The sequence below is a fragment of the Molossus molossus genome, unplaced genomic scaffold, assembly GCF_014108415.1.
Source record: "Molossus molossus isolate mMolMol1 unplaced genomic scaffold, mMolMol1.p scaffold_m16_p_9, whole genome shotgun sequence".
NCBI classification, from domain to species: Eukaryota; Metazoa; Chordata; class Mammalia; order Chiroptera; family Molossidae; genus Molossus; species Molossus molossus.
Genome location: NW_023425403.1, coordinates 197,780 through 223,266, shown reverse-complemented (window position 1 = coordinate 223,266; position 25,487 = coordinate 197,780). Strand labels below are relative to the sequence as shown.

Genomic DNA, 25,487 nt, shown 5'->3' with positions numbered 1-25,487 from the left:
CACTGAGGAGTGGCCAGCCCAGAACAGTCCTGAGCCTCAGGCAGGAGCAGAGGGCACGGGAGGCCAGAGGTGGAGGTTCCGGGGGAGGGGCGGGCCCCCAGCAGCATTCCCTGCTCCTCAGTGCCCCTCACCTCCCTCTGCTCCCCCATCACTGCGAGGATGGCTTCTCCTCTGGGGGTGGCTGCTGTCGAGACTACACGTTTTCTGATACTGGTTCTGGGAGCCCAGGGTTTCTGCACACCTGCTGCCCACGAGGTGAACCACACTCTCCTCCCCGCTGCAGACACCAAGGCAGAGGGACGGCGTAGCCCCTCGAGCCACAGCGCCCAGGGCTGGCGGCACCTCGCTCCCGGCAGCGGCTCCTGCCGGGGCCCCTGCCGCCCTGTGCTGACAGGTCACAGGCTTGAAGAGCATATAAATGTAACTACTTACATGCAGAATAACCTTCAACATAGTTTTAATTTGAAAGAAAACAAATATGACCCTTGTTAACTACGATAGGAGAAGCTCTGGAAGGGCCGGTGTGTTCCCTCTGCTCCTGGCCCCCTCAGGAGGAAGCCGGAGTTAATGACAAGGCGCTGACCTGTGATGAGGAGGATGGACAGTAACTGCGGTGGAGGGACCACCAGCCCCGAGTGGAGACAGCAGGGTGGGGGGTCACTTTCTGCGCTTCCGGTTCAGTGTCGGGCGTGAGGGGTGCTGCTGCCCTGGGAGGAGCCCAGGCTGGTCTGTTTCTCAGCTGAAAGGCAGGACCTCGGTCAGAGGGGCCTGTGCGGGGCACAGGGACTCGGGGTTTAGGGCCCAGGAGTGGGGGCTGGACAACCTCTAGGAGGAAACATCTCGGGTCAGAGGGATTCTGTCCAAATTGACGCAACAGGTGTCCCGCTGAGGGTGGCCCGTCGATGAGATGCTCGTGAGGCAGGTGGGCAGCGGCCGGGGTGGGGCGTCTGACTCAGCAGAGTTCGCGCTGACACAGGCTGGACAGGACACAGAGGTCAGCCCCAGAGGTCGAGGCCCTGAGGAGACGACTGGTGTTTGGCGGAGGAGGTGTCGCCGTGCACAGGGCCCGCGTGGCAGCAGGGAATGAGCGCTGACTGGGGCAGCGGTTCTCAACCTGGGGTTGAACGACCCTTTCACAGGGGTCGCCTAAGACCATCGGAAAACACATCTTTCCAGTGGTCTTAGGAACCGAGACACCACTCCTCTGTCGTCCCCAGGCAGGTCTGCCCACGAGCAGATGCCCACACACGGGAGGAGCCGTGTTTCAGGGTCGGGCGTTGGGAAGGCTGAGAACCATTGGCCTAAAGCGGTGGCACCGACAGGGAGGTCGTGCTGGGACAGCGTGGAGGTCCCCATGGAAACGGGCTCAGCCGCTCCCCAGAAGCCTCCCAGCCTGCTGTGCAGAGGCAGCCCCCCAGGGCCCTGCAAGGGTCCCCACCCCCCAAGGCAGACCCCCCCCCCCCCCCCCCCGGGGTTGTGAGAAGTGCTTCTCAGAATCCGAGACTGCCTGACGCCCCCTCCCCTGGAAATGATGCAAAATGTTTACAACCGTCTGGAGTTGCGCTTTCTGACGTAGTGAGCCCGGCTTTCTTCTCCCGGATCATCCGGATTTGCAGGAGGTGACCACGCATGTACAACGGAAACGTTCAAAGCACAGAAATGCGGCTACTGCAGTGGAGGGGAAGCCGGGGCCTGGGACCAGGTGCCGAGCCCCCGTGTGAATAACGAGACCCGAGTCGGTTTTCCGTGTGGTTTGCAGTGTCTCTGAGGGCTGTTTCGACCCCGGCTTTGCTTGGCAGCCTGTTTCAGGTTCTACTTTGTCGCAGTGGTTCTGACAGTGGACCGGTGTGTTGGTCATGCATCCAGTGACCACTGCCCATGTGTGTACTCGGTTGCATGTGCCTATTTGACCTGGTTGGAGAAGGTGTGTCTATAAAAATGTTCAGTATTCTTGTATCTCCCGAGGAAGAAGTTCTTAAATTTAATTTCTACTGGGTAGAGCATTTTTTATAAGTGTTCTGTGGTTTTCATCCACTTGTAATATTTGTGCCTGGTGGGTCCAGAGATATTGGGGCCCTGGTGAGCCTGTGGCGGCTTATCTGGGATCCTTGGCTCACGGGGAAGGCGTCTTGCTTTGCACGCGTCTGGCTGATGTTTAAACAGGATTATCCCAGTGAGCCCTGGGCCCCTCGATCCTGACCACTAACCCTGTGAGGCCCTGTGCCTGACACCACTGGTCTGTCTGGAGGCCCCTGGAGGCCTCTCCCCTGAAGACAAACTCAGAGACTCCTTTATCTTCAACGTTTTGCTGATTGCTCTGGAAAAACCCAAAAGGTGCATTTGATTTTTTTTTTTGGTAGTAGCAGTAAAGTTGCAATACTTAAGTAAAATGTTTACAGAAGTGTACAGTTCTGGGATCTCCTTATAAATGTATTTTTAAATTACTCAAGACGCACATGAATGTCCAGTGAAGTTATAAACAATATGAAGGATATTGGAAAGAAGTTTCTCTGCAGAAGCTAGTCTGCTTGGCAGGAAGGTGGGCACGTTCAACTTTCAGAGAGACTCACAAATGGATCCAATCTGCCTCCAACAGTTTTTATGTAAAATATTTTTTAATTGATTTTTTTAGGAAGAGAGGAAGGGAGAGGGAGAGAGAAACATCGATGTGGGAGGGACCAGGCCTCCTGGGTCCAGCCTACACCTGACCGGAATGGGACGGGGCCGGGCACCCTGGGCGCTCAGACTATACCCACCACGGAGCCTCACCAGCGGGGCTGCCTCCCACGGCTCCTCCCGCTGTCCCAACACTGGACACGCCTTTGTAAATCCTTACGACTTCCATGGGTGGGGAAACGGCATTTCACGTTAATTTGTGTTTTTCTGATTATAATGGAGTGTAACACACTACACAAAATAAGTCACCTTGTGCTTCAGCGGTGACGGGTCTCCTGCTGGACTTTTGGTGACGTGGGAGAGGACCCTCTGCGCCAGGTGGGATGCAGGCTGGGTCCCTGCAGTTCTGTGACATGAGTGTCTCCTTAGCTACAGAAAGCCCACCGCAGACTGTCGGATCCCCTGTTCCCTGCGCCAGGTGCAGCGCAGCTCACCTGTTGGGTCAGAAAGCCCTCCAAGTGGTTTCCTCTTCCTCTTGCCCCAGGACGGCTGCACTGCGGAGGGGCCACTGGGCGTCCTCCAAGTGCTTGTTGGTCCAGGGGGGCGGGTGTCTCCCTTTGGCCAGCCCGGGTGTAGCTACCTTGCTCCCTTTCCCCTGATGCCGAGACTTGAACGTGGATACTCACAAAGCCCCTTCCTTCTCCTCTCATTGGTCTGGACACAGGCCACCCGCCTCTCCGGGCCGGGCTGTCGCGGACGGCGGTGCAGGGGACGCACCTGCCCGCCTGCTCCACTTCCTGGGGCTCGGCGGCACCTGCAGGTGCCCAACCCCCGGCGTCCCGCCTGCCAGACGCGAGGAGCCCTCGGCGCAGGTCCAGGGCTCTCGGCGCACTGCGGGCGCGCGCACCCCGCACACCTGGAGCCCCAGCGTCGCCTGTGGGTGGACCGAGGCCTTGGGCGCGGGTGGACCTCGCTCCAAGGACACAGGGGTCACCGGCCTGCGGCGTCACTTTTCTGGGCGAGCCAGCGGCCTCCAGATACCTTCCAACCACCGCGTCTCCAGCCCCCGGTTCCCCTCTCGGAGGCGGTTGTGGGCATGCGCACTGGCCCGCCCCGCGTCCCGCGGCCGTTGCCATGGGGACCGGAGCCCGGCTGCCCCGCCCCCCGCGCCAGCGCCCCGCGGACATGGCCGCGCCCCACGCCAGGGTGAGGGGTCGGCCCGGGGTGGGGGCGGGTAGGCGGTGGGGGCGGGGCCTCGTCCTGGGTGGCCCGGGCGGGGCGGGGCCTGGCCGTGGGGCGGAGTCCCCGGGTGGGGGCGGGGGTGGGGGCGGGGGCGGCCTGGCCGGGGATTGGCCGGGTTGGGTTTGGGTCCGGGGCCAGGTCTCTGAGGCGCGGGGTCCAGGGCGGGGGTTGTAGGCCTGGCCGGGGGCGGGACCCTGTCCCGAGCGGAGGTGGGGACCCGAGCTGGGTCGGGAGCCTGGGGGGGAGGGGGCGCAGGGCGGGTCCGGGTCCGGGAGCGTGATGTGGCCCCGCCCGCCCGGCCCCGCCCCTCGCCGCGTCCGGGCCCCGCAGGAGCCGCCGCCCGACCTTCCGCGCGCTGCGGGCCGGCCGGAGAGGGGCGCACGGACGCGCGGACGCCGGGGCCGGGGCCGGGGCCGAGCATGTGGAAGCTGAGCCGCAGCCGAGTGCTTCTGGACGAGCCCCCGGAGGAGGAGGACGGCCTGAGGGGGGAGCCGCCGCCCGCCGCGGACGCCGCCGCCGCGCAGGTGAGGGGCGCGCAGGTGGGAGGCGCGCAGGTGAGGCCGGGGCCGCGCAGACAGCGGCGCGCAGGCGGGGTGCGCGGAGGGGCTGCTCGCAGGATCGGGGCGCACGGGTGGCGGTACGTGGGTGCGTCCCGTGAGGATTCGAGGCTTCTCCGGGGCCCGCCGCCGTCCGTGTTCACCACCCCGCGCGGGGCCGGGGCCGGGGGCCGGGGCCGGGGGCCGGGACCGGGCACCTGCGACGCTGGCGCGGGGCCGCGAGCTTCCTGCGGAGGTGGAGGCCGCCTAGGACCTGGCAAGTCCCCGCGCGGGGCGGAGAAGCGGGCGGGTCCGGGGTCCCTGGGCGCTCCCGCCGCCGGACCAGAAAGCTCTCGGCGACCGCAGCGACGTGCCAAGCGAGCAGCACTTGTCTGGGTAACAACTGTCTCCTTGTCTTAAGTCTGATCGTCCGGAGGAAGAAGGCGGGTGACCTTTCTCCGGAAAACGGAGACACCGGCCCTGCAGGTTCGGAGACACGCTTGGAATGATCAGCATTTGTTCCTCGGAAGGGTCCCAGGTGGATCCTGGGCGCGCCGCGCTCATTCCTGGACTTGGGGCCAGAAGCGCGCTGTTTTCTCGGTCTCTCTCGTTTGAAGGGGGCAGAACATTTATGTTTTGTTACATGTTTGGAAACTGCTGCTGGAAGTTAGTGGTGATGCGTCTTTCTCGGGACTTGTGAACGGTTCACTTATCGTCTGGATTAGTCGGTTAATGAATTCGAGTAAGCCTTCAACTACGGTTCCTATCCGAACCGCCTTCAGAAATTACTTGTTCATAGTATTAGTGCTAACCCGAAGTTTTATTTTTTAAATCTCAAAATTGATGGTCACTCTAAACAGCAACTCTCTTAAATGGAATGATGGGAATGTATATGTGGCCACAGTTATTTAATATTTTAAATAACTTGTTGATCAAAGATGAGCAACATCTCTTTTGGGATGAACTCTTTAAAATGTTTAATTGATCCTTTCTGTGCTCTGCTTCCTTTTCTCCTGATGAACCCTAAAACCCTTTTCAAGTTTCATTTTGAGAAATTCCTCACATAAGGAAAAGTTGGGAGAGCAGGAGATGGAACGGCACGTGTCCGCCTGGGTTCAGCCACTGGTGACACATTCATTGAAGTTTATTTTTCCTGACCTTGCAGTTTATGGAGTTGTCGTCGGCATCCTTTGGCTGTGTATTTCTGTGCGTGTGGGTTAATAAGTTATTTTTCAGGCACCCAGCACAGCTGGGCGGAAAGCACAGCGAGTCCCCACATGCCCTCTGTGCCCACAGGCACTGCCTGCCCCACGCTCAGACCCTTTGGGGAGCCCCTCACCCGGAGCCCGAGCTCACAGCACAGCCCACTCTCTGTGAGCTACGCTGTACAGACTCCGACACACACATCGTGAAATGGTTCAGGGTCACAGCATCACATGGTTTCACCGCCTGAAAACCTCCTTACTCACTCACTCATCCCTCCTCTTAACCCCTGGCAACCACTGATCAATTGACTGTCTCCTTGGTTTTGCCTTGTTCCTGAATGTCATTGGTTTGGAATCACACAGTCGTGTGCGTTCACGGTTCCTCCGTGTCTTTTCTGGTTTGAGAGCCCGTTGCTTTTTAGCTGAATAATGTCCCATTATCTCGATGGACCACGGTTTACCCGCCACGTACGGGAGGACGTCGTGGTTGCTGTCACACACGGGCAGCTGTGAATGCAGCTGCTAGAAACATCTGTGTGCAGGTTTGTGTGGACGTACGTTTTTAACTCGGATGGATACTACCAAGCAGAGTGGTTGCTGGGCTGGGTGACGAGAGAAGGTTCACTTTGTACGAAGCTGTCACGCCGTCTCCCTGAGTGGCCCCACGGGCATCCCACCAGCAGAGTGGGAGGTCCCGCCGCCCCGTCCTCCCAGCCCTGGGCGTGGTCAGTGCTGGTGCTGGTCATTCGAACAGGTGCGTCCTGGTCCTCGCTGTGGTTTTTATTTGCATTTGCCTGATGGTGTGTGGCGTGAACCTCTTTCGTGTGCGCCCCTCTTTTTTGGTGACGTGTCTGTTACAGTCTTTGTCCCATTTTTAATAAAACTAGTTACTTTTGTATTTTTTATTGTCGAGTTTGAAGGGATTTTTGTACATTTTGGATAACAGTCCTCTATCAGATGTACCTTTTCCAAGTATTCCCTCCCGTGGCTTGTCTTCTTCATTTCCTGACCTCGTTGTCAGGAGAAGTTTCCGATGTTGATGAAGGGCAGGCTGCCAGTCACTTCGTCCATGGATCACGTATTCGGTGTTGTCACCGCCACCACCAAAGTCATCTGGATTTTCTCCTGTTATCTTCTGGGAGTGAGATTCAGCTGGGCGGTTTGAACGTTCCTTTACAGTGATACCTCGGTTCTCGAACGCCTCGAATTTCGACCAAATCGGTATTCGACCAGGAGATTCGAGAAACTTTTGTCTCGGAATCCGAACAAATATTTGGAACTCGAACTTCCGAGTTGAGCCGAATGGCGTTCATTCGGCCCAGCGCGCCTTGCTTGCGTCATCAGTGTGAGTGCAGAGAGAGAGTCACGCTTTGTGGAGAGAGTCACGCTTTGTGGAGAGAGTCACGCTTTACACTGAATTTAACCCTTAGACATACTGTACACTTTTATTTCTTGTTGAGACTTATGTTTTTCTACATATTATATACAAATTAGGCCAGTAAATAGGCATTTTCTGGGGCTTGGAACGAATTAATCCAGTTTCCATTATTTCCTATTGGGTTTCATTGCTTCGGTTCTCGAACAATTTGGTTCTCGACCGTCCTCCTGGAACGAATTATGTTCGAGAACCGAGGTATCACTGTATTAAGGGTATCTGTAGTTTCATGTGTTGAAAATCTTTGGTACAGATAAACTGGTGGTGTTTTCATGGTCACAGGTTAGTCATCCTCAAAATGTAGTTCATTCCTTCAGAGGATTGGTCTTTATCCCAAAGCCAGTTTCTGTTAGAATTAAATTCGACCCTCTGTGACAAGCTACCCTCACACTTCTGCCTACGTAACTTCCAGTTGGAGTGAGTAGGAGTCAGTGAACGAGAAGGGTGGAGCCAAAGTGTCGGGTTCCGACCTCTCGGTTCTCAGCGTGAGCCCTGCCGCCCGGCGCCCAGGTCCGGCAGCCTGTTTCGGACCCGACGGGCAGCTGGGAGCCACTGGCCCGGGTGTGGACAGGTGCACAGTCCGCCCTGAGAGCTGGTGGCCCGACTCCCGTGGAAATCAGGTCACACAGCTCTCGTCTGCGCTGCTTATTGAAAGAAAAAGGAGCTTAATGTTAGGTTCTAATAAGTGTGACATGTGAGGCCTTCAGAATCGTGTGGCCTCAGGAACTTCGCTGTTACTGAACTAGTTTGGACGCTGGAGAAATGAGTGTCTCTGGGCTGCTCCTCAGGCCGTGAACTTTCGTGCGGCAGCGCTGTCGCAGGAAAGTAAGACAGGCCTGTAAGGCGAGACTTTCAGTGCAGTTATTTAACAACAAGGAGAGAGCAACAAGTTTCCATGAGTCTGATGTTTATTTTATTAAAAACTCTGTGCTTACAGTAGAAGATCTCTGGATACTAAGTGTAGGTCTTGCCCTCTCCCTTCTTTTCCATGGGGAGTATTGTTACATCTTTTCCTTTGTGGGGCTACCAGGAAGCACTTGTGTGTCCGTGTAACTGTCTGTTTAAAGTCACACGTTTGCTTTTCTGCTGTGACCCCTCTGAACTTGTTCCCTGCGTAGTGTCACGGGGCACTGAGGTCCAGCTCTGCAGCTGGGAAAAGTCATTGCTGAGGCTGTTGAGTTAAATGCCAAACTGGCTCCTGGGCCTCTCCTGACGGCCGCACCTCTGCCCCCCGCGTGGTGCAGGCAGAGCCACGAGATGCACAGGTGGGGTTTCTGCCGGTGCCGGGAGACGGCTGCAGGGCTTTGGGCTGGAACACACAGGATTTAGCAGCTTTAAATTAATGCCTTCGAAAACAAGTCTCAGAGAATTTTTGGCATATTTTCATGTTAAAATTTTAAAAGGCTTAAACATGTTCTGTAAGCACCCCCCCCCCAAAACAACCCAGGGAACATTTCATGTGACTCCGTTTGCTCAGGAGATTGGAAGAGTCAGGGTGGTGAACCTCCGTGTTGGGGACACGGGCTCACCCGTGTGGGGAGCTGCGAGTGTGCCCCAAGCTTGTGTCTGTGTCGGGAGGACAGGTGTGGAGGTGACTGGACAGCGGATGCTTTGTCTGAGCTCCCCAGTTCAGACCCAACATTGGTGGGCCCGGGGGACGGCATCTGGCCGAGTGTGCGCTTTAGTGAACAACGTTTAAACACATCCACGGGCTCTGTTCCACTTAGCAGTAGCTTTGGGCTCACTGATACCTGAGCAGCTTCTTCATGCTGAGTGTGTGTCAGCATCACGCAGTCCTTGGCTGATACATAGGCTTTTAAAGAACTGTTCCCGCGGTGACGGTCAGGAGGGTTTCTCTGGTCCACGTGTCTGAGGACAGAGCTCTGGACGCGAACCGCTGGGTTGGGGCCTGCGCACAGTGACGGGAGGGTTAACCCTAAATGTCCCACAGAGGTGGAGCCCACAGCCCTCAGCCAGCTGTGTGGGGTGTTGGCCGGGCTGGCTCGCCCACAGGGATGGTCAGAATGTTTGCAGAATTGTACACCTGAGGGTAAAAGCGGCATCGTAAGTGCACAGCTTCTCGCACGTCTGCACGTCCTGATGAAGACTTCTGCATGGTCCCTGCAGTCCCACCAGGCGACAGGCTGACCTGGAGTCCAGGCACCTGCGTCCTTCCCCTGAAAACAGCCCGGGTTCGGGTGTGGAGTCTGGCTCCCGGGCTGCCGTGAGGCCTCACCCTCTGCCGCTTGTTGGTGGGTGACCTGTCCGAACCTCAGTTTTGGTTTTAGCCGTGAAACTGGGTCAGGACGAGCTGACGCCGATGAGCTCGGGCTCAGAAGACCCCTGATGTGGTGTCCCCGCCTCTAGCTGCAGAAAGCCGTCACCGAGGAGGGGCCGGGGACCGCCACACCCCTCGAGGTCCTTGGCCAACCTGCTCAGGCCCCTGCGAGCCTCTTCCTGGCCAGTCTCAGCCGCTTCGACCTTGAGAATCAGCTCTCGTCCTTGTGCTTCCGGTGATGCAGCCAGTGGGTGACGTGAGGGCTGTGGGCCTCCAGCCGTGGGACACAGGCTCCCCCGAGGCCACCGACCGCTTGCCTTTCACACGTACGGTGGCCCATAGAGAGCTTCTTAAAGATACGTTTTATTGGTTTTTAGAGCGAGAGGAAGGGAGAGAGGTAGAAACATCGATGTGAGAGGCACATCGATCGCTCTGGCGCCTCCTGCACGCCCCCTGCTGGGCATCGAGCCCACAACCCGGGCACCTGCCCTGACCAGGAATCGAACCAGGACCCCCCAGTCCAGGGAGGATGCCCAGTTCCCTGAGCCACACCGGCTGGGCTAAAAATAAAATTTTTAAAATGCTACTCATGCCCTGGCCGGTTTTGCTCAGCGGTTAGCGCGTCGGCCTGCGGACCAGAGAGGCCCCGGTCAGTTCCCGCTAAGGGCACGTACTTCGGTTGTGATTTGATCTCCGGCCCTGGTTGGGGTCGTGCAAGAGGCAACCAGTCAGTGTGTCTCTTTTGCATCGATGTTTCTCTCTCTCTCCCCCTTCTTCCCTTTCTCCCACTCACTCTATCTGAAAACAATGGAAAAATATCCGCAAGTGACGATTTTTTTTAAAAAAATGCCACTCATCATTACATTTGAGTTCGATGACTGGGTTTCAACGAGCATTGGAATCAAACTGAACACGGGGTCGCACACCTGTCCGGTCTCGGGCTGCGGTCGTCGGCCCTGCCTCACTGGGCTCAGACCTTCCTCACAGGAGCACTTTGTCCCCAGGGTGAGGCCATGAGGTCTTCATTCTGCCGTCATTTAGGTCACCTGCTGGGAACAGTGCCGACTGCCGTGTCTGGGTTTGGGGAGCAGCTGTCCGTGGGGGGCAGTGAGCCCTGGTTCAGGATCAGGGCCGAGACAGAGGCCCAGCGCGTGGGCCTGACCTCTGAGGGTGAGACAGGGCCCGGCTATGGCCGGGTGGGTGCTGGCAGCTCAGCTGTGTGCTGTCGGCCGTCCGTCCGCAGCGGCCCTGTGCTCTGTGCAGTCAGACAAGCGAGTTCCTGCCCTCAGCTCCGGTGCTGCCCTGAGGGAGGCCTGAGCTCACCTTTGCTGAGCACAGAGACTGAGGAGAGGGGCCCGGCTCGGGCGGAAGGTGAGGTGAGCTGGGCAAACAGGTTCGACCCGGAGGCCAGGCCCCGGGCCAAGCCGAGGGCAGGTGCCCAGGAGCTCAGGTGATAACTGCATTTCTTAAAGAAAGAGCCAGTCGCGCGTTACCGTGGAGACAGGAATACAGTGTTCTGTGCAGGTCTCACTGTCGGGACCCAGTGGCCAGCACGGACTGGCTCCGGCCTTCGGAAGGGGCCTGGGTCCCCTCCTGCGCGCCGGAGGCAGTGAGGCCCGGTCGTCCGGTCACAGAAGACACCGGAGCAGCCAGGCCCGGCCGTCACGCGAGCACCATCGTCCCAGGGCCTCAGCGCTGCCGTCCTCACGTCCGGTGCTCTTGGAGGCTGACGTCGCTGCCCCAAGGCCCCGAGCGTCAGGCCGAGTGCGCCCAGCTTCCCTGGGCAGGAGGCCGCGGTGTCTGCCGGAGGAGGGCGGCCATGGCTCAGCCCAGCGGGGGTGGGGTGGGCCGTCCGGCCGACAGGCCCCTCGGTGTTCAGGCGTCTGCGGAGCACACATGAGCAGGTTACGTGTTGACGGACCGACGGACGTTCTGTGGCCCGAGGTCGACGGCCTGGCCCTGGTTCCCGCGGCGGCAGCATGTCCACGGCGGTTGCTCCGTGTCCGTCGTGACGTCCACAGCGTCGCCGCCTCGGGTGGAACTCGCGGGACTCGGCCGCAGTGACACGAGGAGCTCGGAGCCGTCAGAGAGCATCGGGCGTGGAGTGGCCACTAACGAGAATCCGAACTCACGTTTCTGAGTTTACATTTTTTTGCTACTCTCTCTCTTACGGGACAGGTTACAAATTGTGGTATTTTCTTCATTTTTCAAATATTCACATTTGTATTAAAAAAGAACTAGGGCCCCAGCAGTCACTGCCTTAGAAGAGCGTTGATGACGTCGTGGCCCCAGTTCCCGCGCCACAAACACCACTGTTCTCGTGACTTCCTGCCGTGTGTGTGGGGTGAGCGTGAGGAGCCCTGGGCAGGGAGCTGCCCTGGTGAACCAGAGGTGGGTGTGGGTGAGGAGCCTGGGCACACACCTCCGTTCTGAACGTGCTCCGTTCCAGCTGAATAATTTAGGGGCAGCAGGTAGATCTGGCCCAGGAGGGACGGTGTCGGCTGCAGGAGCCGGCGCAGGGCTGTGGGGGGGCCCTGGTAGGTCTGGGCACGGAAGACGAACCTGTTACCTGGCACAGTCTCAGGGAGGAGGTCGGACTTCACCTTCTAGGGAAAGACTGAAGGCCGTGGCGTCAGGCTGTGTGGTCTCTCACGAGGGTCGTTGTCCACGGAGACTGTTAGAGGCGGGAGGTGCGGATGGGAAATGAGCCCAAATTCCAGACCCAGGAGGGGGAGGTGAGCTCCAAAGCCCGTGGAGACTGTGCCCCTGGAGGGGAGGGTCAAGGCTGAGGGACCTGACAGGAGCCGGGCCGCCGGGGCCACCGTCTTGGAGCAGCATCTGGAGGACAGAGTGTGGGCGCTGAGACGCGGCCGCACCACGTGGGGGGCGGGGCCCACACGCTGACCCTTTTGGAATCGTGAAAGGTCTGCAAACACCTGCTGTCCGTTTCACGATCTGCTGTGTGTCCAGGAGTCGCCAGCAGAGCTGGGTCCCAAGCAGGTCACTCATTTTGTGACTGAGGCACACAGGTCAGCACCCCTCCCAGAACCCGTGTTTGGGGGCCGGGAGCTGGTGCCGCTGACTTGCTGTGGGGCAGGAAGTGAGCGTTTTAGGCTCCGCAGGTAACGTGCGTGAGCAGCGTGGCCGTGTCCCCACCAAAGTCCCTGTCCACGGGCCAGGCTGCGGCCTTGGCGGCTGACCCCTCACCGAGACCAAGGGCCTGTGAAGTGTCTCCTTATTCCGAGGTGACTCACCTCGTCACGGGTTCTGATGTGCAACCTGCTGCGACTCCGTTCACAGGGAGGAGCCTGGGTCGGGGGAGACGGCAGTGCCCGGGACGCCGCTGGCCCCGCGTCGGCGACAGGTGTGCGCTTCAGGTGCCTTTGTACAGACCACCTCGTCTGCTCCTTCATCTCGTCCTGAGACGCAGCGAGAGTGGTGTGCGGTGGAGGGGACGGGGCTGCGCTCCTCGCCCTCACAGGCTGGAGGCGGTGAGCAGTGGGCGGTGGGCGGTGGGTGGCCCAGACGGCCGGGTCTCAGTCCGTGGGCAGCCCCAGCCCCTCTGCCCCTGCAGCTCCGCCCTGTTCCTCAGTATCGGGAGCGACGAGCACCCTCTGCTCCCGCCTGGCGCCCTCTCCCCCTCGTGGGCCGTGGGCCCCCTTCCACCCCGCGGAGGACACCAGAGGTGTCGGGACGAGATGTGAGATTAGACTCACGACATCGTCTAGCGCCCGCCTGGCCTCCTGACTCCGGTGGAAGAGACGTGACTGTCTTGCTGGCTCGTTGGTTGTTCGCGGGAACTCAGAGCCGCGCTGGGGTGCTCGGACCCCCTCCTGCCCCGGTCCCCTCAGCGCTGAGAGAAGACCTGGTGTGAGCGAGTGTTTTCTTGTAACTGCTGATGTTTGTTTTTAGATCCCTCACAGGCCTTCTGCACAGCTGTGACTAAGCCTTTTGGCTGAAGATGAATAACTTCAAAAACAAAGTTGTTTTATAGTTCTGGTATTTCTAAAAATAAACGGAGGCATTTTGCCCGTGTTGTAACCCGTAGACCTGTTCAATGTGGCAGGGAGATGCGCTGAGAGATGTCGCAGGGGAAGGTCCCGGTGCTGTTCCTCACTGTCCTGGAAGAAACATCCCCGTGCGTGGTTTTCCCAACGTGGGTGGTTCTCCGGCTCCTCAGCGCCGCGTTGCCCTGCCGTGCGGGTCGGTTCTGGCAGAGCCAGCAGGCTGCACCCGGAGCTGCCCTGCTCGGCTCACACACGGCACCCAGGCGGGCTCGGGGCCCACAGACACCCCCTTAACTGGGGAGGCGCAGCCCGGAGGCCGGCACAGCCACGGACAGCGGGGGAGGGGTGAGGGGCCCGCTCTTCCCTCAGTGGCCTCTGCCCCTGCGGCCGCCTCAGCACATCAGAGCCGTCCAGCCTCCTGGGAATCTGCCCGGGACTGGGTCCGTCTCACCTGGCGGCGGTGGGACGGAGCTGCTGTGCTCCGGATCCGGGGCCGCTGAGGACGCGAGGGCTCAGCCCCGTGGGGCGCTGCTGGGAACCCGCCGCCCCGCACACAGACACCGGGAGGAGCGAGGTCCTGAGCGAACTCTGCAGGTGGGAGAGCAGCTCAGGCTCGGAGCAGACTCGGTGAGAAGGTCTGAGCGGCTGCAGGTCTCCCGCCTGCTGATTGGTGCGGCGTCTCCCGCGAGGCCCGTCTGCGAAGACCGGGAGGCCCCGTTCTCCCAAATGCTCAAGTCCCAGCAAAGAAGAAGGCGGCGTACAAAGAAACAGGGAAATAGAGCCCATCGGGAGGAACAAAATAAGTGTGTGGAAGCTGAGATCTATGAATTACCTAACAATCAAAAATAATTACATCAGCCCTGGCCTGTGTGGCTCAGTGGTTAGAGCGTCGGCCTGCGGTCCGGAGAGACCCGGGTTCAGTTCCCGCTAAGGGCACGTACCTCGGTTGCAGTTTGTCCCCGGCCCTGGTTGGTCGTGCGGGTGGCAGCCACTCGATGTGTCCCCTCACGTCGATGTTTCTCTCTCTCTCTCTGTTCCTCTCTCTCCCTCCCACTCTATCTGAACAAAAAATGGAAAAACGTTTTTGGGTGAGGATAAAAAAAATTAAACTCAATAAGCGACTAGAGAATATAGAGAATTGAATGAATTCAGGAGAGTTATGCATGAACAAAATGTAAACATCAACAAAGAAATGGATAATATTAGCCCAACCTGTGTGGATCAGTGGCTGGGGCGGCGCCCCATGTGGCGGGAGGTCGCTGGTTCGATTCCAGGCCAGGCACAGGCCCGGGTCGCTGGCTTGATCCCCAGCAGGGGCGTGCAGGAGGCAGGTGATCACGTATCTTTCATCGATGTTTCTCTCTCTCCTCACGTCTTCTCTCTCTTAAATCAGTAAAAACATTTAAAAAAAGAAATGGATGATATTAATTCTGCAGCTGAAGTGTACAACTAAAGGGAAAAATTCTCTCGAGCATCTCAACAGCAGGCCTGGCCCAGCGGAAGGAAGCATCCGCAGACATGGAGGAAAGTGATTTGAAATGATCAGGTCAGGACGGAGGAGGGAGACGCGTGTCCCTCAGCGCAGCGTGGAGGGCGGGTCCGCGGTGCGGCGGGAGGCGGCCGGAGGGCAGACGCTTGAAGAAGTGATGGCAGAGCCTTTCCCGAACCTGAGGAAGAACACGAACATCCAGGTTCAAGAAGTTCAGCGCATTCCGGCTAGAACGGACTCCATCTCCGGCTAGAGATGACCTGCGATGAAACTGTCCAACGTCAGAGACGGAAAATCTTGAAAAGAGCAAGAAAAAACCATCTGTCGTGCACAGGAGCCCACGAGATTGTCAGCAGAAACCTGACCATCAGGAGGAGATGGGATGACGTTGTATTCACAGGGCCGGGGGAAGTACACCAACCGAGAAGACTGTGTCTCGAGAAACATTCCCCCAAGAAGGAAGGAAGTGAAGACTCCCAGACGGGCCGACGTCGAGGGAGAACGTAACCGTTAGACCTGCTTCACCAGACTTGCTCAGTGAAAAGCACGTGAAAATGTATAGACAAAAACACAACCTTGAACACTGCGATGATGTACACAAGTCACTTCAATGTGGTGTAGAACTTAGAAGTGTAAAAACTAACTAACTGTAGAACTGTGTTGATGAATATCGTCGATGTACGAGACCAACACTGCAGAGGGTTTTTATGAGTTTATTTGAGCCACGATTTGCCACAGCGCCAGGAAGCGAGGTCTCTGCCTCCGAGGTGGACGGTTCTGCAGTTCCCTTTCTGTACTTGGAATTAGGGAGGGAGAGGCGGGGGGACGCAGCGGAGGTTGGAGAAAGCGGGGTGCAGAGCAGTTGATAGGTCACGTGCCCCCTTGAGGGCAGTTCTGCCTTTGAGGGTCCGGAGAAGAGAGTCACTTTGGACTTGCTTAAGGCGAAGGTGAACTTTCCTAAGGAAGTGCTGTGCCTGGGGTCTGACTACCCCGACCCTCCCGGTTAGGGTTTTACGATCACATCACCCGTGAGATTGCTTACGCTGGAAAGAGCAGACCTGTAGAGGGTTTTTGTGAAAATGTATTGGAGCCAAGCAGAGGCTGTGCCTGGCAGGAGGCTCTCAACAGGTGACGTGGTCTCAGGTGTGGAAAACCCTGGAGACCTCACAGAAGCACTTGCACAACCAATAAACACATTTAGAAAGTCGCAGAATAAAAAATCATTTGTGTTTCCAGATACTACTTTGAAAATCAACACACAGATTAAGAAAGCAACCCCATTTAGGGTAGCTTCACGAGGGATGAAGTACCTAGGAATAAATTCATGCAAGGAGACAAGTTGTCCGCTGACAGTGGGAAACATTCCTGAGAGAAATTAAAGACAGACCTGTGGGACGACATCTGTGTTCGCTGAGGAGGGTGCTGGCTGTTGTTACAGTGTCCACACCACCCAAAGTGACCCACAGCGTGAGCACAGCCCGTCGACATCCCACGCGGGGTCTGCAGAAATAGGGGAATCTGCCTTAAAATTCAGACGGAATTCTAAGGGACGCTGAGTGGCCACAGGACCTCACACGCCCTGACCCCAAGCTGCAGTCATGTGAGCAGCACAGAACCGGCCTGAAGACAGACAGTGGGACAGGACAGACAGACAGAAGCCCCCGTCCCCATGACCCACGTCAGCGGAGCCAGGAACACACTGTGGGGAAAGAACAGACTCTTCCGCGGAAGATTCTGGAAAAACTGGACATCACGTGCGAAAGATGACGTTGGAGTCCAAGGGGACCCCACACACAGACGTCAACTCAGTGAAGCAAAGACCGAAACGTCAGACCCGCCCCCGTCCACAGTCCCCGGGAAGGACACAGGCCCAAGTCGACCTCACGCCGGTCTGGGCAGCCACCAGAAACAGCCCGGACGGAAAGTCGACCAGGAGGCGCGGCCTGCGGAACCGGGGAGACACGTCTGCCGGCCGCTAACCGCCAGGACCACAGGTCGCCCCACTTCCCAGAAGTCCGTGTCCAACCACTTTGCTTTCAGGAAACGTCTACATCAGCCCGTGTCTCCACGGGAGAGGAAGGTGGAGAGACCCCGCCTTCGCGGGAAAGCCGTTCACGCCAGTGCCGGGCGGGCGCAGAGGCCGGACGGGGGCTCGCAGACACTCGGGGGGCGGTGTGGGGGGGGCCTGTACGATGGACTCCGACAACTCAGCTCCAAGACCTGCTGGGAAAAAAAGAACAGAACTGTGCAAACATTTCTCAAAAGAAAGTTACAAACGGCCTGCAAATATGTGGAGAGAGATTTGACTAATTTTCATGGAAATGAAAACGATGAGTCGCCACCTCACACCCGTTAGGACGGTCACTACCAGGGAAACAGTAACGAGCAGGTGGGAGGAGAAGGGGCCTGTGCACTGGTGGGGGCAGCTGGTGCGCGGCGGGGTCCCCAGGGGACGGCCACCCGGCCCCGCCCACCAAGTGCAGGTACATTTGCGTCAGAAGCTGAGCCGGCTGACGCTTTGTGTCAGCAGAGTCCTGTGTTTTCTTACGTTTTACCCACTTTTCTACTTGGCCTTTTTCATTGTCTCATAAAACTGTTCATGTTGAGGATATTGGATTTTTATCATCACATATTGCAGTTTTTCCTAGTATTTTGCTGGTTCATTTTTTGTTTTGTTTCCAAATTCACGAAGAACATAAAGTTTGTGATGTAAACAAGTCATTCCCCACACCTCCCTCCGCACAGATTCTGCTCCGAAGTTACGACTGAGCCTCTAAGCCGCTTCTCGGGACGCTGGACCCCGTGCCCCAGGCTTGGCGCCCGCTTTCCCTGGGGGTCAGAGCCGGGCAGAGGCCCCTGTCTAGGTGGCACCCCGGGCGCTGCTCCCCTTGCGGTGCCACAGCTGCTGCCTTTGGGGTGCGTGCTGTGCCCAGCATCGGAGCGGGGACCCTCCGGCTCCGGGTTCTCCCCGGGGCTCAGAGCTGCAGACCCACCGCCGTCTGCTCGGTGCTTAGAAGCTGCCCCGCGTGCGGGTTTGTCCTGGAGCCGGTGTTTCTGGAAGCCTGGTTCTCTCCGCGTCGGCACTGCCCCTGGGCTCTGCGTCGTGGGCTGGGGGTCGGTTCTGGACTGGCCGTGGGCTCTCTGACCACACGTGTCCCACCCTTCACTCCCGAAAACCCTGCACCATTCTCCTGCTTTTCCCGTGAAAGTCGTGAGACTCACCACGTGGACGGTCCCGTAACCACGCCTTCACCCTCTGCCTGAACCTCGATCTGACCAGCCTCCGGACCGCGAGGCCTGTCGGGGGCCCGCTGCTGTGACAGCCCAGACCGGTGACAGACGCGTGGGGCACAGTGGACAGTGTGCGGGTCGGTCCGCCAGGGCGGACTCCTTACTGCTGGCTGCCAGCCGTCTGTCCTTCCGTGACCACTTTCCCCATTGACTCTGCGTATAAACACACGACTGGCTCCAGCTGGTTTGGCCCAGTGGCGGGTGCATCGGCCTGCGGACCGGAGAGTCGAGGGTTCGATTCCGGTCAGAGGCTCGGGCCTCGGCTGCAGTTTGATCCCTGGCCCTGGTCAGGATCATGTGGGAGGCAGCCAGTCGATAAGTGTCTCATATCAATGCCCCCCCCCCAACTCTATCTGATAATCGGTGGAAAAATATCCTGGGGTGAGGATTGAAAAACAACATATAACTGTAGACGTGTGCAGATACATAAACACGACACAGGTGTGTTCGAGTGTGTGACAGTCACAAACACACGGATTTCGTGTGTGAGGAGGACGCGTGTCCAGTGCTGTGTCTGCGTGGGTGGCGCACGGGGTGGACTCGCACCCGCATCTTGCTGGTCATTCCTGTGGCCCCTCCACTCAGGAGATGATGCTCCGCGTGTCTGACCCGCCCTCCGCCGCCGGGACTGCCCCGTGCGTCCCCTCCTCAGGCTGGGGCACAGGACACACTGGCCCTGACGCGGGCCCTCCCTCCTCCGTCAGTGGGAAGGGTCAGAGCTGACCCGGGTGATTCGGGTGTTTAAGGGTAATTAGAAGCACTGTTGAGCCCGGCCCTTGTGGCTCAGGGGACTGAGCGACGTCCCGGGGACTGTGGGGTCCTGGTTCGATTCCCACCCAGGTTGCGGACTCCATCCCCAGTGGGGCGTGCAGGAGGCAGCTGATGGATGTGTCTCTCCCCCGCCTCTCTCTCTCAAAAGATCAATAAAAACATACTTCTAAAAAAAAGAAGATAGCCCTGGCCGGTTTGGCTCAGCGGTTAGAGCATCGGCCTGCGGTCCGGAGAGACCCGGGTTCGGTTCCCGCTAAGGGCACGTACTTCGGTTGCAGTTTGTCCCCGGCCCTGGTTGGTCGTGCGGGTGGCAGCCATTCGATGTGTCCCTTCACGTCGATGTTTCTCTCTCTCTCTCTCTCTTCCTCTCTCTTCCTCCCACTCTATCTGTACAAAAAATGGAAAAATATCCTCGGGTGAGGATAAAAAAAAATAATAAAAAATAAAAAAAGGAAGATATACTATTGAATAAGTGATGAAATAAAGCAAATCACCAAAGGGTAGCTGGAGGCTGATCAGAGCCCTGTTCCTGTTTCAGCGGCTGTGGCCGGGCTGTTGCCCGGTGTCCCCGAGCCGCACCAGTGGGAGCGAACAGGAAGCGTTAGCCGATTCTCACTCCATCCGAGAGGTGGTTTCCTTGCCAAGGGCGAACCTGACAGATGAAACTCCACCAGCCTGAGGCCTGCGTGCGCCCCCCTCCTGGTTCTGGGGGTGGTGACGGCCTCCGTGCTTCTGGCTTTATTCTCTGAATAGTCACCAGGGCCGGTCCCTGCGTCCGACCTGGTCCAGTCGCGCTGCCCGCAGGAACAGGGCCCCCACGCCGTCCCCGCAGCTGAGTGCCTGTGTGGGGTGTCCCTGCGCGGACGAGCCCGGGCGCGGGCAGGGGCCCCTCGTGCCCCGGTGCTGCTCCGAGCTGGGAGCCCGGGGGTCTGGGCGCTGGCAAAGGCCCTGCCGCCCGGTAGCCGTGGTCTGCTGAGCTCCCGGGGTCGGTTCGCATTGACCCAGCCGCCCGAGCGAGCCTGAGGCCGGGTCACGGCTCAGAGCTCAAGCGTGAGGTCCTGTGACTTAGCGCTCAGAATGGCTGGTGCGGAAGCCTGTGGCTCCTCCCGCCCATGAGCCGGCCCGGCACCGCGTCTCCCTGACGGCACAGCCGGTGCTCCTACGGAGGAGCTTCGAGACACGTACCCCCGCCAGCAACGCCCTGGAATGGAAACACCGCCGTAGGTGTCGGCACGCGGCAGCCTGTGGGGGTTTCACAGGCTGTTCCAGCCAAGCTGACCAGGGCTGGGGGCAGGTCTGCGGCTTCTCCCATGTGTCTGGAGTTGGGGGGTGTGGAAGGTCCCGTGAGCGGGGGGGACTGGCAGGTTGGGTGACGGGCTCTCCCGTGGTTGCAGCTTGTTCACAGCTTGTGACCAGGATACTCAGGACGGCGGACGGGCTGGCTGGAGGCCGGCATCGGCCTTTGACAGGAGGTTAGTGGCTGGGGCGCGACTGCCCACGGGGGAGTCCAGGGTCAGTCCCATGAGGTCACTTCCCACAGCACCCCCTTTACGTCCACAGGGACAGAGTGGGCTCGGGGTCTACGCAGCTGGCTCCACACGGCCCGTCTCCCAGCCACACGAGGAAGCGCGTGGACATGAGTGGGGACACTGCCACTGAGTTCCCGGACAGACAGACGCTGACCTTCCCGCGTCCTCCAGGGGTGCGGTTCTCCCAGGGCTGCCGGGACGCCTGGCCTGACAGATGGTCAGTCTGACTCCCGGCCTGGGGCCCGAACACCCTCAACAGAGTCCGCGTCGAATTGCTCTGGTTAAGCGGAGACGGAACCTGGTCAGGTGGGAGGTGCCCACAGGGCTGACCCGCCTGTGTTATTAGTCGTCGTCCTTTGCGTTAGTTCCTGCTTCTCAGAGATGTTTGGTGAGATATCTCCACGCGCCACCCTCCGCTGTATGTGACGCGTCCTGGTGACACGTCTGGGTTCTGACCTGTTCGCACCAGGACGCCCGGCAGCCTGGGCCCCGGCGGAGCCTGTCACAGGGGCTGAGGGTGCCCGCAGGGCTTCCGTCCTGGGGTCGCTGTGGCTGTCCTCACGGCACGGACGGCGGAGGGGACGAGATGGCCGTCCCGCAGGTACCGGGCAGCCGCCCCGTTTGTTTTCTAGGCTTTGGCTCCACAGATCTTGTTGCAAAACTGATCTGTTCATTTTCTCCCTCAGACTCGATCTCTTTCTTAACCTTTTATCAGGTGCAGGGAGCCGGCTTCCGAGGATGGAAAGAAGTGACCTCGCTGTTCGATAGTGACGACGAGCAGCACCTGCTGGGGAGATGCAAAGCCCCCAAGTCCAGAGGGTGAGTCCCATGGGGGGCGTGGGGAGTGGCGAGGTCCCTGCCTGCACCCCTGTCCCTGTCTCGTGGGGACAGCAGGGCAGGTGGCGGTGAGAGTCCGTCCCCTTGGGGTCGGCGGGAATTCGTAGGACCAGCTGGGCCCCTGGATGGAGACGGAGCAGGTGTGTGTCCTGTGAGGTCAGGAGGCCACTCAGCAGGGTCTCGGACCTGCTCCACTGCACGGTCGCGGCCGAAGCCACGAGCCAGACCAGGCTGCAGCCGGCGCTAGACGTTCAGCAGTTTCATAAATTCAAGGGAAAAAACTCAAAACGGCAAAGGGTATAAAGAGGTTAGAAAGTGAACGTACGTGATGCCGGCGGCTGGGTGGGGCCAGGAGCCTCTGAGGCGCGGGGTTCGCGGACGCGCCCCTGGCCCACAGCCACGTTCTTCTCTGAGGACCGGGAAGTCGGGCCTGTGTCCTGGCCCCTCCGTCTAAGTGACTGAGCCTCTCGGGGGCGCAGCCTGGACGTGGTATTGGGGGTGCTCCAGCCACCAGACTGCGGGACCCGTGGCCACTGTCCCCCCGTGGTGCATGGGGCTCTGAATCCGTTTGTTCAGCAAATGCCCCTACGTGCTGGGGACCAGCCAGCTGGGTGGGGAACCCTCTGGGAATCACTGGACACGGAGTGACCCCCACACACGGGCCTGGCTCCCTCTGCTTACTTTGCTTCGACACCTGAGCACCCAGAGCCTCCTCGGGGGGAATTGGCGGCGTAGTTCCAAGCGGGGTCTCAGACGAGGCTCCACGATTTCATCGCTGACGTGCGGTGACTAATGTTTCCCTATTTTGCTGTTTAAAGTTTCACGTGTCGATTTGTGTCACTTTCTGCCTGATTTAAGTGTGTAGAAGAAGGGCCTCTGTGCGCAGCGGGACGCACTGCAGGCCCCGCCCCACTCCGCTCCTGTCTCCTGCAGGGCCGGCGCGCGGCTGAAGGAGGAGCTGCGGACCGAGAGGAAGCCTGGGTTCTGGGACAGTTTGGTCCTAAAGCAGAACGTGCCGTCGAAGAAGCCGGACGAGATTGAAGGCTGGGAGCCCCCAAAGCTCGCCCTGGAGGACGTGGCCGCCGAGCCGGGGGGCTCCCTGGGTGCCGGGGCGGCGGGGCCGGGCTGGGAGGAGGGGGCCGCGGGCTCCGGCAAGTACACCAGCCTGGCCAGCCCGGGGGGTGGCTCGCGCTGGAGCCTGCGGTCGGCCGGGAGGCTGGTCAGCATCCGGCGCCAGAGCCGGGGCCACCTGACCGAGCGCTGGGAGGAGCTGGAGTGAGGCCGGGCCGTCCCCGGGCGCCTCACACTGGACGCCCCGACGTTGCCGCTTCGCGTCCCGTCTGCTCAGGGCCTTAGTCGCTGTGGTGTGTTTGCTAGTCCTGAGTTGTCCGTCTTTCCCGATCAAGAGCATGGAGTCTGCTCTGCACACGTTTCCTGTCTCAGCCGGTTCGGAATCTCCAGACACTGACCGCTTGGCGGGGCCGCGGCTGCTGTCCTGCGAGTCCGTTCCCGCCGCCCTCAGCGGCCGCCGTCCGGGCCGTGGTTGGTCCTGCCGTCGCGTCACCGCTGTGGCCACGCGACAAGCACGCCAGCCCGGGCGTCTTGCGAAGGCGTCGTGTTTACCCTGGGAAGTCACACTCTGTCTCGTGTTGCATAAAAGTCAGCAAATCAAAACCCAGGGCAGCAAGGGCTGCGCCAGGGGCACGAGGCCCCCACCTGCGGCGGACACGGAGCCGCCTGCTCGGAGCTCCCGTCTGCACCGCTGGACTTTCCGACACTGATCTTTCTTCTCCTCTAAAGGTTTGTCCTTTTCTGATGACGGACTAGGAGTGCTGTAGTGTGGGTCCGTCTTCGTAACTTGAATCCATGATTTTGTGTGGAAAACGTTCGCTTGCTCATTGTAGGGTTGAAACTGTAGACAAAACACTGGAAGTGCCTCCACTCTGACCCCGACTCGGCTCGGCCACTGTGATCGCCCGGCTCCCTCGGGCTTCCTGCTGGTGTGCGGGCGCCGGTCAAGGGCCTTGCGGCCGCGCCAGGTCCCCGGGCAGCTCCTGCCTGTGGGCGGCGCACGGTCCGTCTGAGGTGTGAAAGGCGGGTAGTTTTTTTTGGGTACAAACAATAACCACTGGTCACACTGTGTCCCTCTCGCAGGGAGCACTAGTCTGGGGCGCTCAGAGCTGAGAGTGTGGGGCTCTGTCCCCAGGTGCAGGAAGGTCGGTCATTTCAGCGAGACAACAGGCTGCGGACTTTCCTCGAGCGGACGGTGCGGCAGGCGGTACCTGTCCAGCCTGAGCAGCGCTGCGGGGTCCGCACGTGCCCGGCCTCACGCGTCCCGTCCTGGGCTCCGGGCTCGGGTCCAGGACCCCGTGGGCGACCGGGCGGAAGACCTGCGGCGCCCAGTCTGGAGAAAGTGCTTCGTAGGATCGCTCCTTAGAATCCGAAGAAAAGCCGTTGGGATCGGAACGTGCTCCGAGAACCTCCCGTGTCTCACCCACGGAGATTCGTGCACAAGAATTTCTCTTCTTCGTATCGAGTTAGAGGGAAGGAGCTGTTTGTGGGGTTCACGTGAATATTTATCGGTGCCTCAGGAGACGTGATTTACCAAAGCAACTCTGTTCTCAGATCGAGAGGAATCAGGTCTTGGCGGCGGGGTCTGTGTTGGTCATTGTTAATACGAGCACCGCAGCTTCAAAGAGGGTAAAATGCATCCTTAATGCTGAGATTTTTAAAAATAAAAGTATCGTTTATATCACCTTTCGGTGTCGGCATGATTCTTGAAGCTGTGAGCAGGTCACTCCCACGAGGACGTCACTCGGACTTCTCCACGCCGACCCGAGGTCACGGCCGACCGCGAGGGGCCCCGTGGGGGCCGAGCCTCAGGCGCCCGACCGCTGCCGGCTGTGCCCTGGCTCGGGGGCCTCGATCGCTCGGCCGGTGAGCTGCAGCTTGAGCGTGTCTCCCGGCACCTGCTGGGCACCAGCCACCAGACCAGCGACAGGACACAGCTCACCGCTCCTTCCCTTTGGGGAGCTGCTGCCTCTCAGAGGAATTCTTTTTCTAATTTTTTTATTTCACCCTCACCCGAGGACACCTCTGCATTTATCTTCAGATAGAGCAGGAGGGAGAGAGAGAAACATCGACGTGAAAGGGACATAGCAAGTGGTTTGACCCCGACCGGGGCCGGGGACGAACCACAACCGAGGTACGTGCCCCCAGTGGGAACCGAACCCCGGACCCCCCGGCCCGAGAGGAGTGTGACGTTCCCCCAAGCAGGGGTGATGTCGCGTGGCCTCAGGCAGGAACTGTGGATGGGGGCGCGGGGACCAGGGCGGAGTCCAGGGCAGGAGTTTCTGCCTCTGCTTTTCCCTTCTGGGCTCTGGGAACCGTCAGGGGTCCTGCCCGCTGCCCGTCCAGGCCTCCGCCCCGCTGACCACATGCATTTCCTCATCTTCAGTCGTGAATTTGAACTCGAACGGGGGCGGGTGGAGAGACGGACAGGAGCCGGCAGGGAGCTGCCTGCCCCCCCGCCTGCCCCCCCTTGGCTCTAACCCTCGGGGAGGGTGTTTCCCGTGGATTTCAGATGAGCCGGAGGGTGGGGGGAGACATCGAAGGGCTGCCTCCTGCTCAGGGGTCAGACCTGCAACCCAGGCACATGCCCTTGACGGGGACTCAAACCCGAAACCCTTTGGTCTGGGGGCCGACGCTCTGACCGCTGAGCCCACCAGCCTGGGCACGTGGCTGAGTTGGTTCCGGTTCCTGTGAAGGTCGCACGGCCACTGGGCCCAGGAGTGGGCGTTGGGACAGCGCCCGTCACTGCAGGGCCCCAGCCTTCCCGGTTGGGGCCAGGTCGGAGCCGGGTGGGGTGCGCTCTGCCCTCCCCAGGCCCTCGGGGCCACGGGCCCGTGCCCTGGGCTCACAACATGCCCCCTGCGTCCTCAGTCACCCCTCTTCCCTGCTGAGCCTGTCCCGTCGGGTCAGCGTAGCCTCAGCAGACTCAGCCGCGCTCTCGTCACTACGGAGGGTCTGAGCCAGGCCGCGGCCTCCTCCTGAGGACAGAGAGCCCTCGGGGCCCTCGTGGCCTCGTCTGCCCGGAGGACCTGCACCCCCCGGCACACCGGGGCTCCCCGCGGGGACGGGGGGCCGAGCCCCGGCCCTGCTGCTGATCCCTGGGGGCCTCACGATGCTCCGGCTCGCGCCCACCAGGTGGTCTGTGGGAGGCCCCGCGAGCAGGCGATGCTGGGGATCCGG

General features: G+C 59.7%; 1 protein-coding gene across 1 annotated transcript; it reads left to right on the top strand.

Annotated features, from left to right (window-relative positions):
• Positions 1 to 4,277: 4,277 nt before the first annotated feature.
• On the top strand, positions 4,278 to 23,909 carry LOC118622981 (testis development related protein). The gene is made up of 3 exons (XM_036250550.1): positions 4,278 to 4,382; positions 21,115 to 21,218; positions 22,170 to 23,909. The coding sequence occupies exons 1-3, from the start codon at positions 4,278 to 4,280 to the stop codon at positions 22,513 to 22,515; spliced, it is 555 nt and encodes a 184-aa protein (XP_036106443.1). The 3' UTR covers positions 22,516 to 23,909.
• Positions 23,910 to 25,487: the final 1,578 nt, after the last annotated feature.

What these genes read in the sequence shown, in the direction of transcription:
- LOC118622981 (XM_036250550.1), top strand. Translation starts at nt 4,278, where the DNA reads ATGTGGAAGCTGAGCCGCAGCCGAGTGCTTCTGGACGAGCCCCCGGAG. An exon ending in CGGACGCCGCCGCCGCGCAG is followed by an intron (nt 4,383 to 21,114) that starts GTGAGGGGCGCG and finishes ACCTTTTATCAG; the next exon opens with GTGCAGGGAGCCGGCTTCCG. An exon ending in AAAGCCCCCAAGTCCAGAGG is followed by an intron (nt 21,219 to 22,169) that starts GTGAGTCCCATG and finishes TGTCTCCTGCAG; the next exon opens with GGCCGGCGCGCGGCTGAAGG.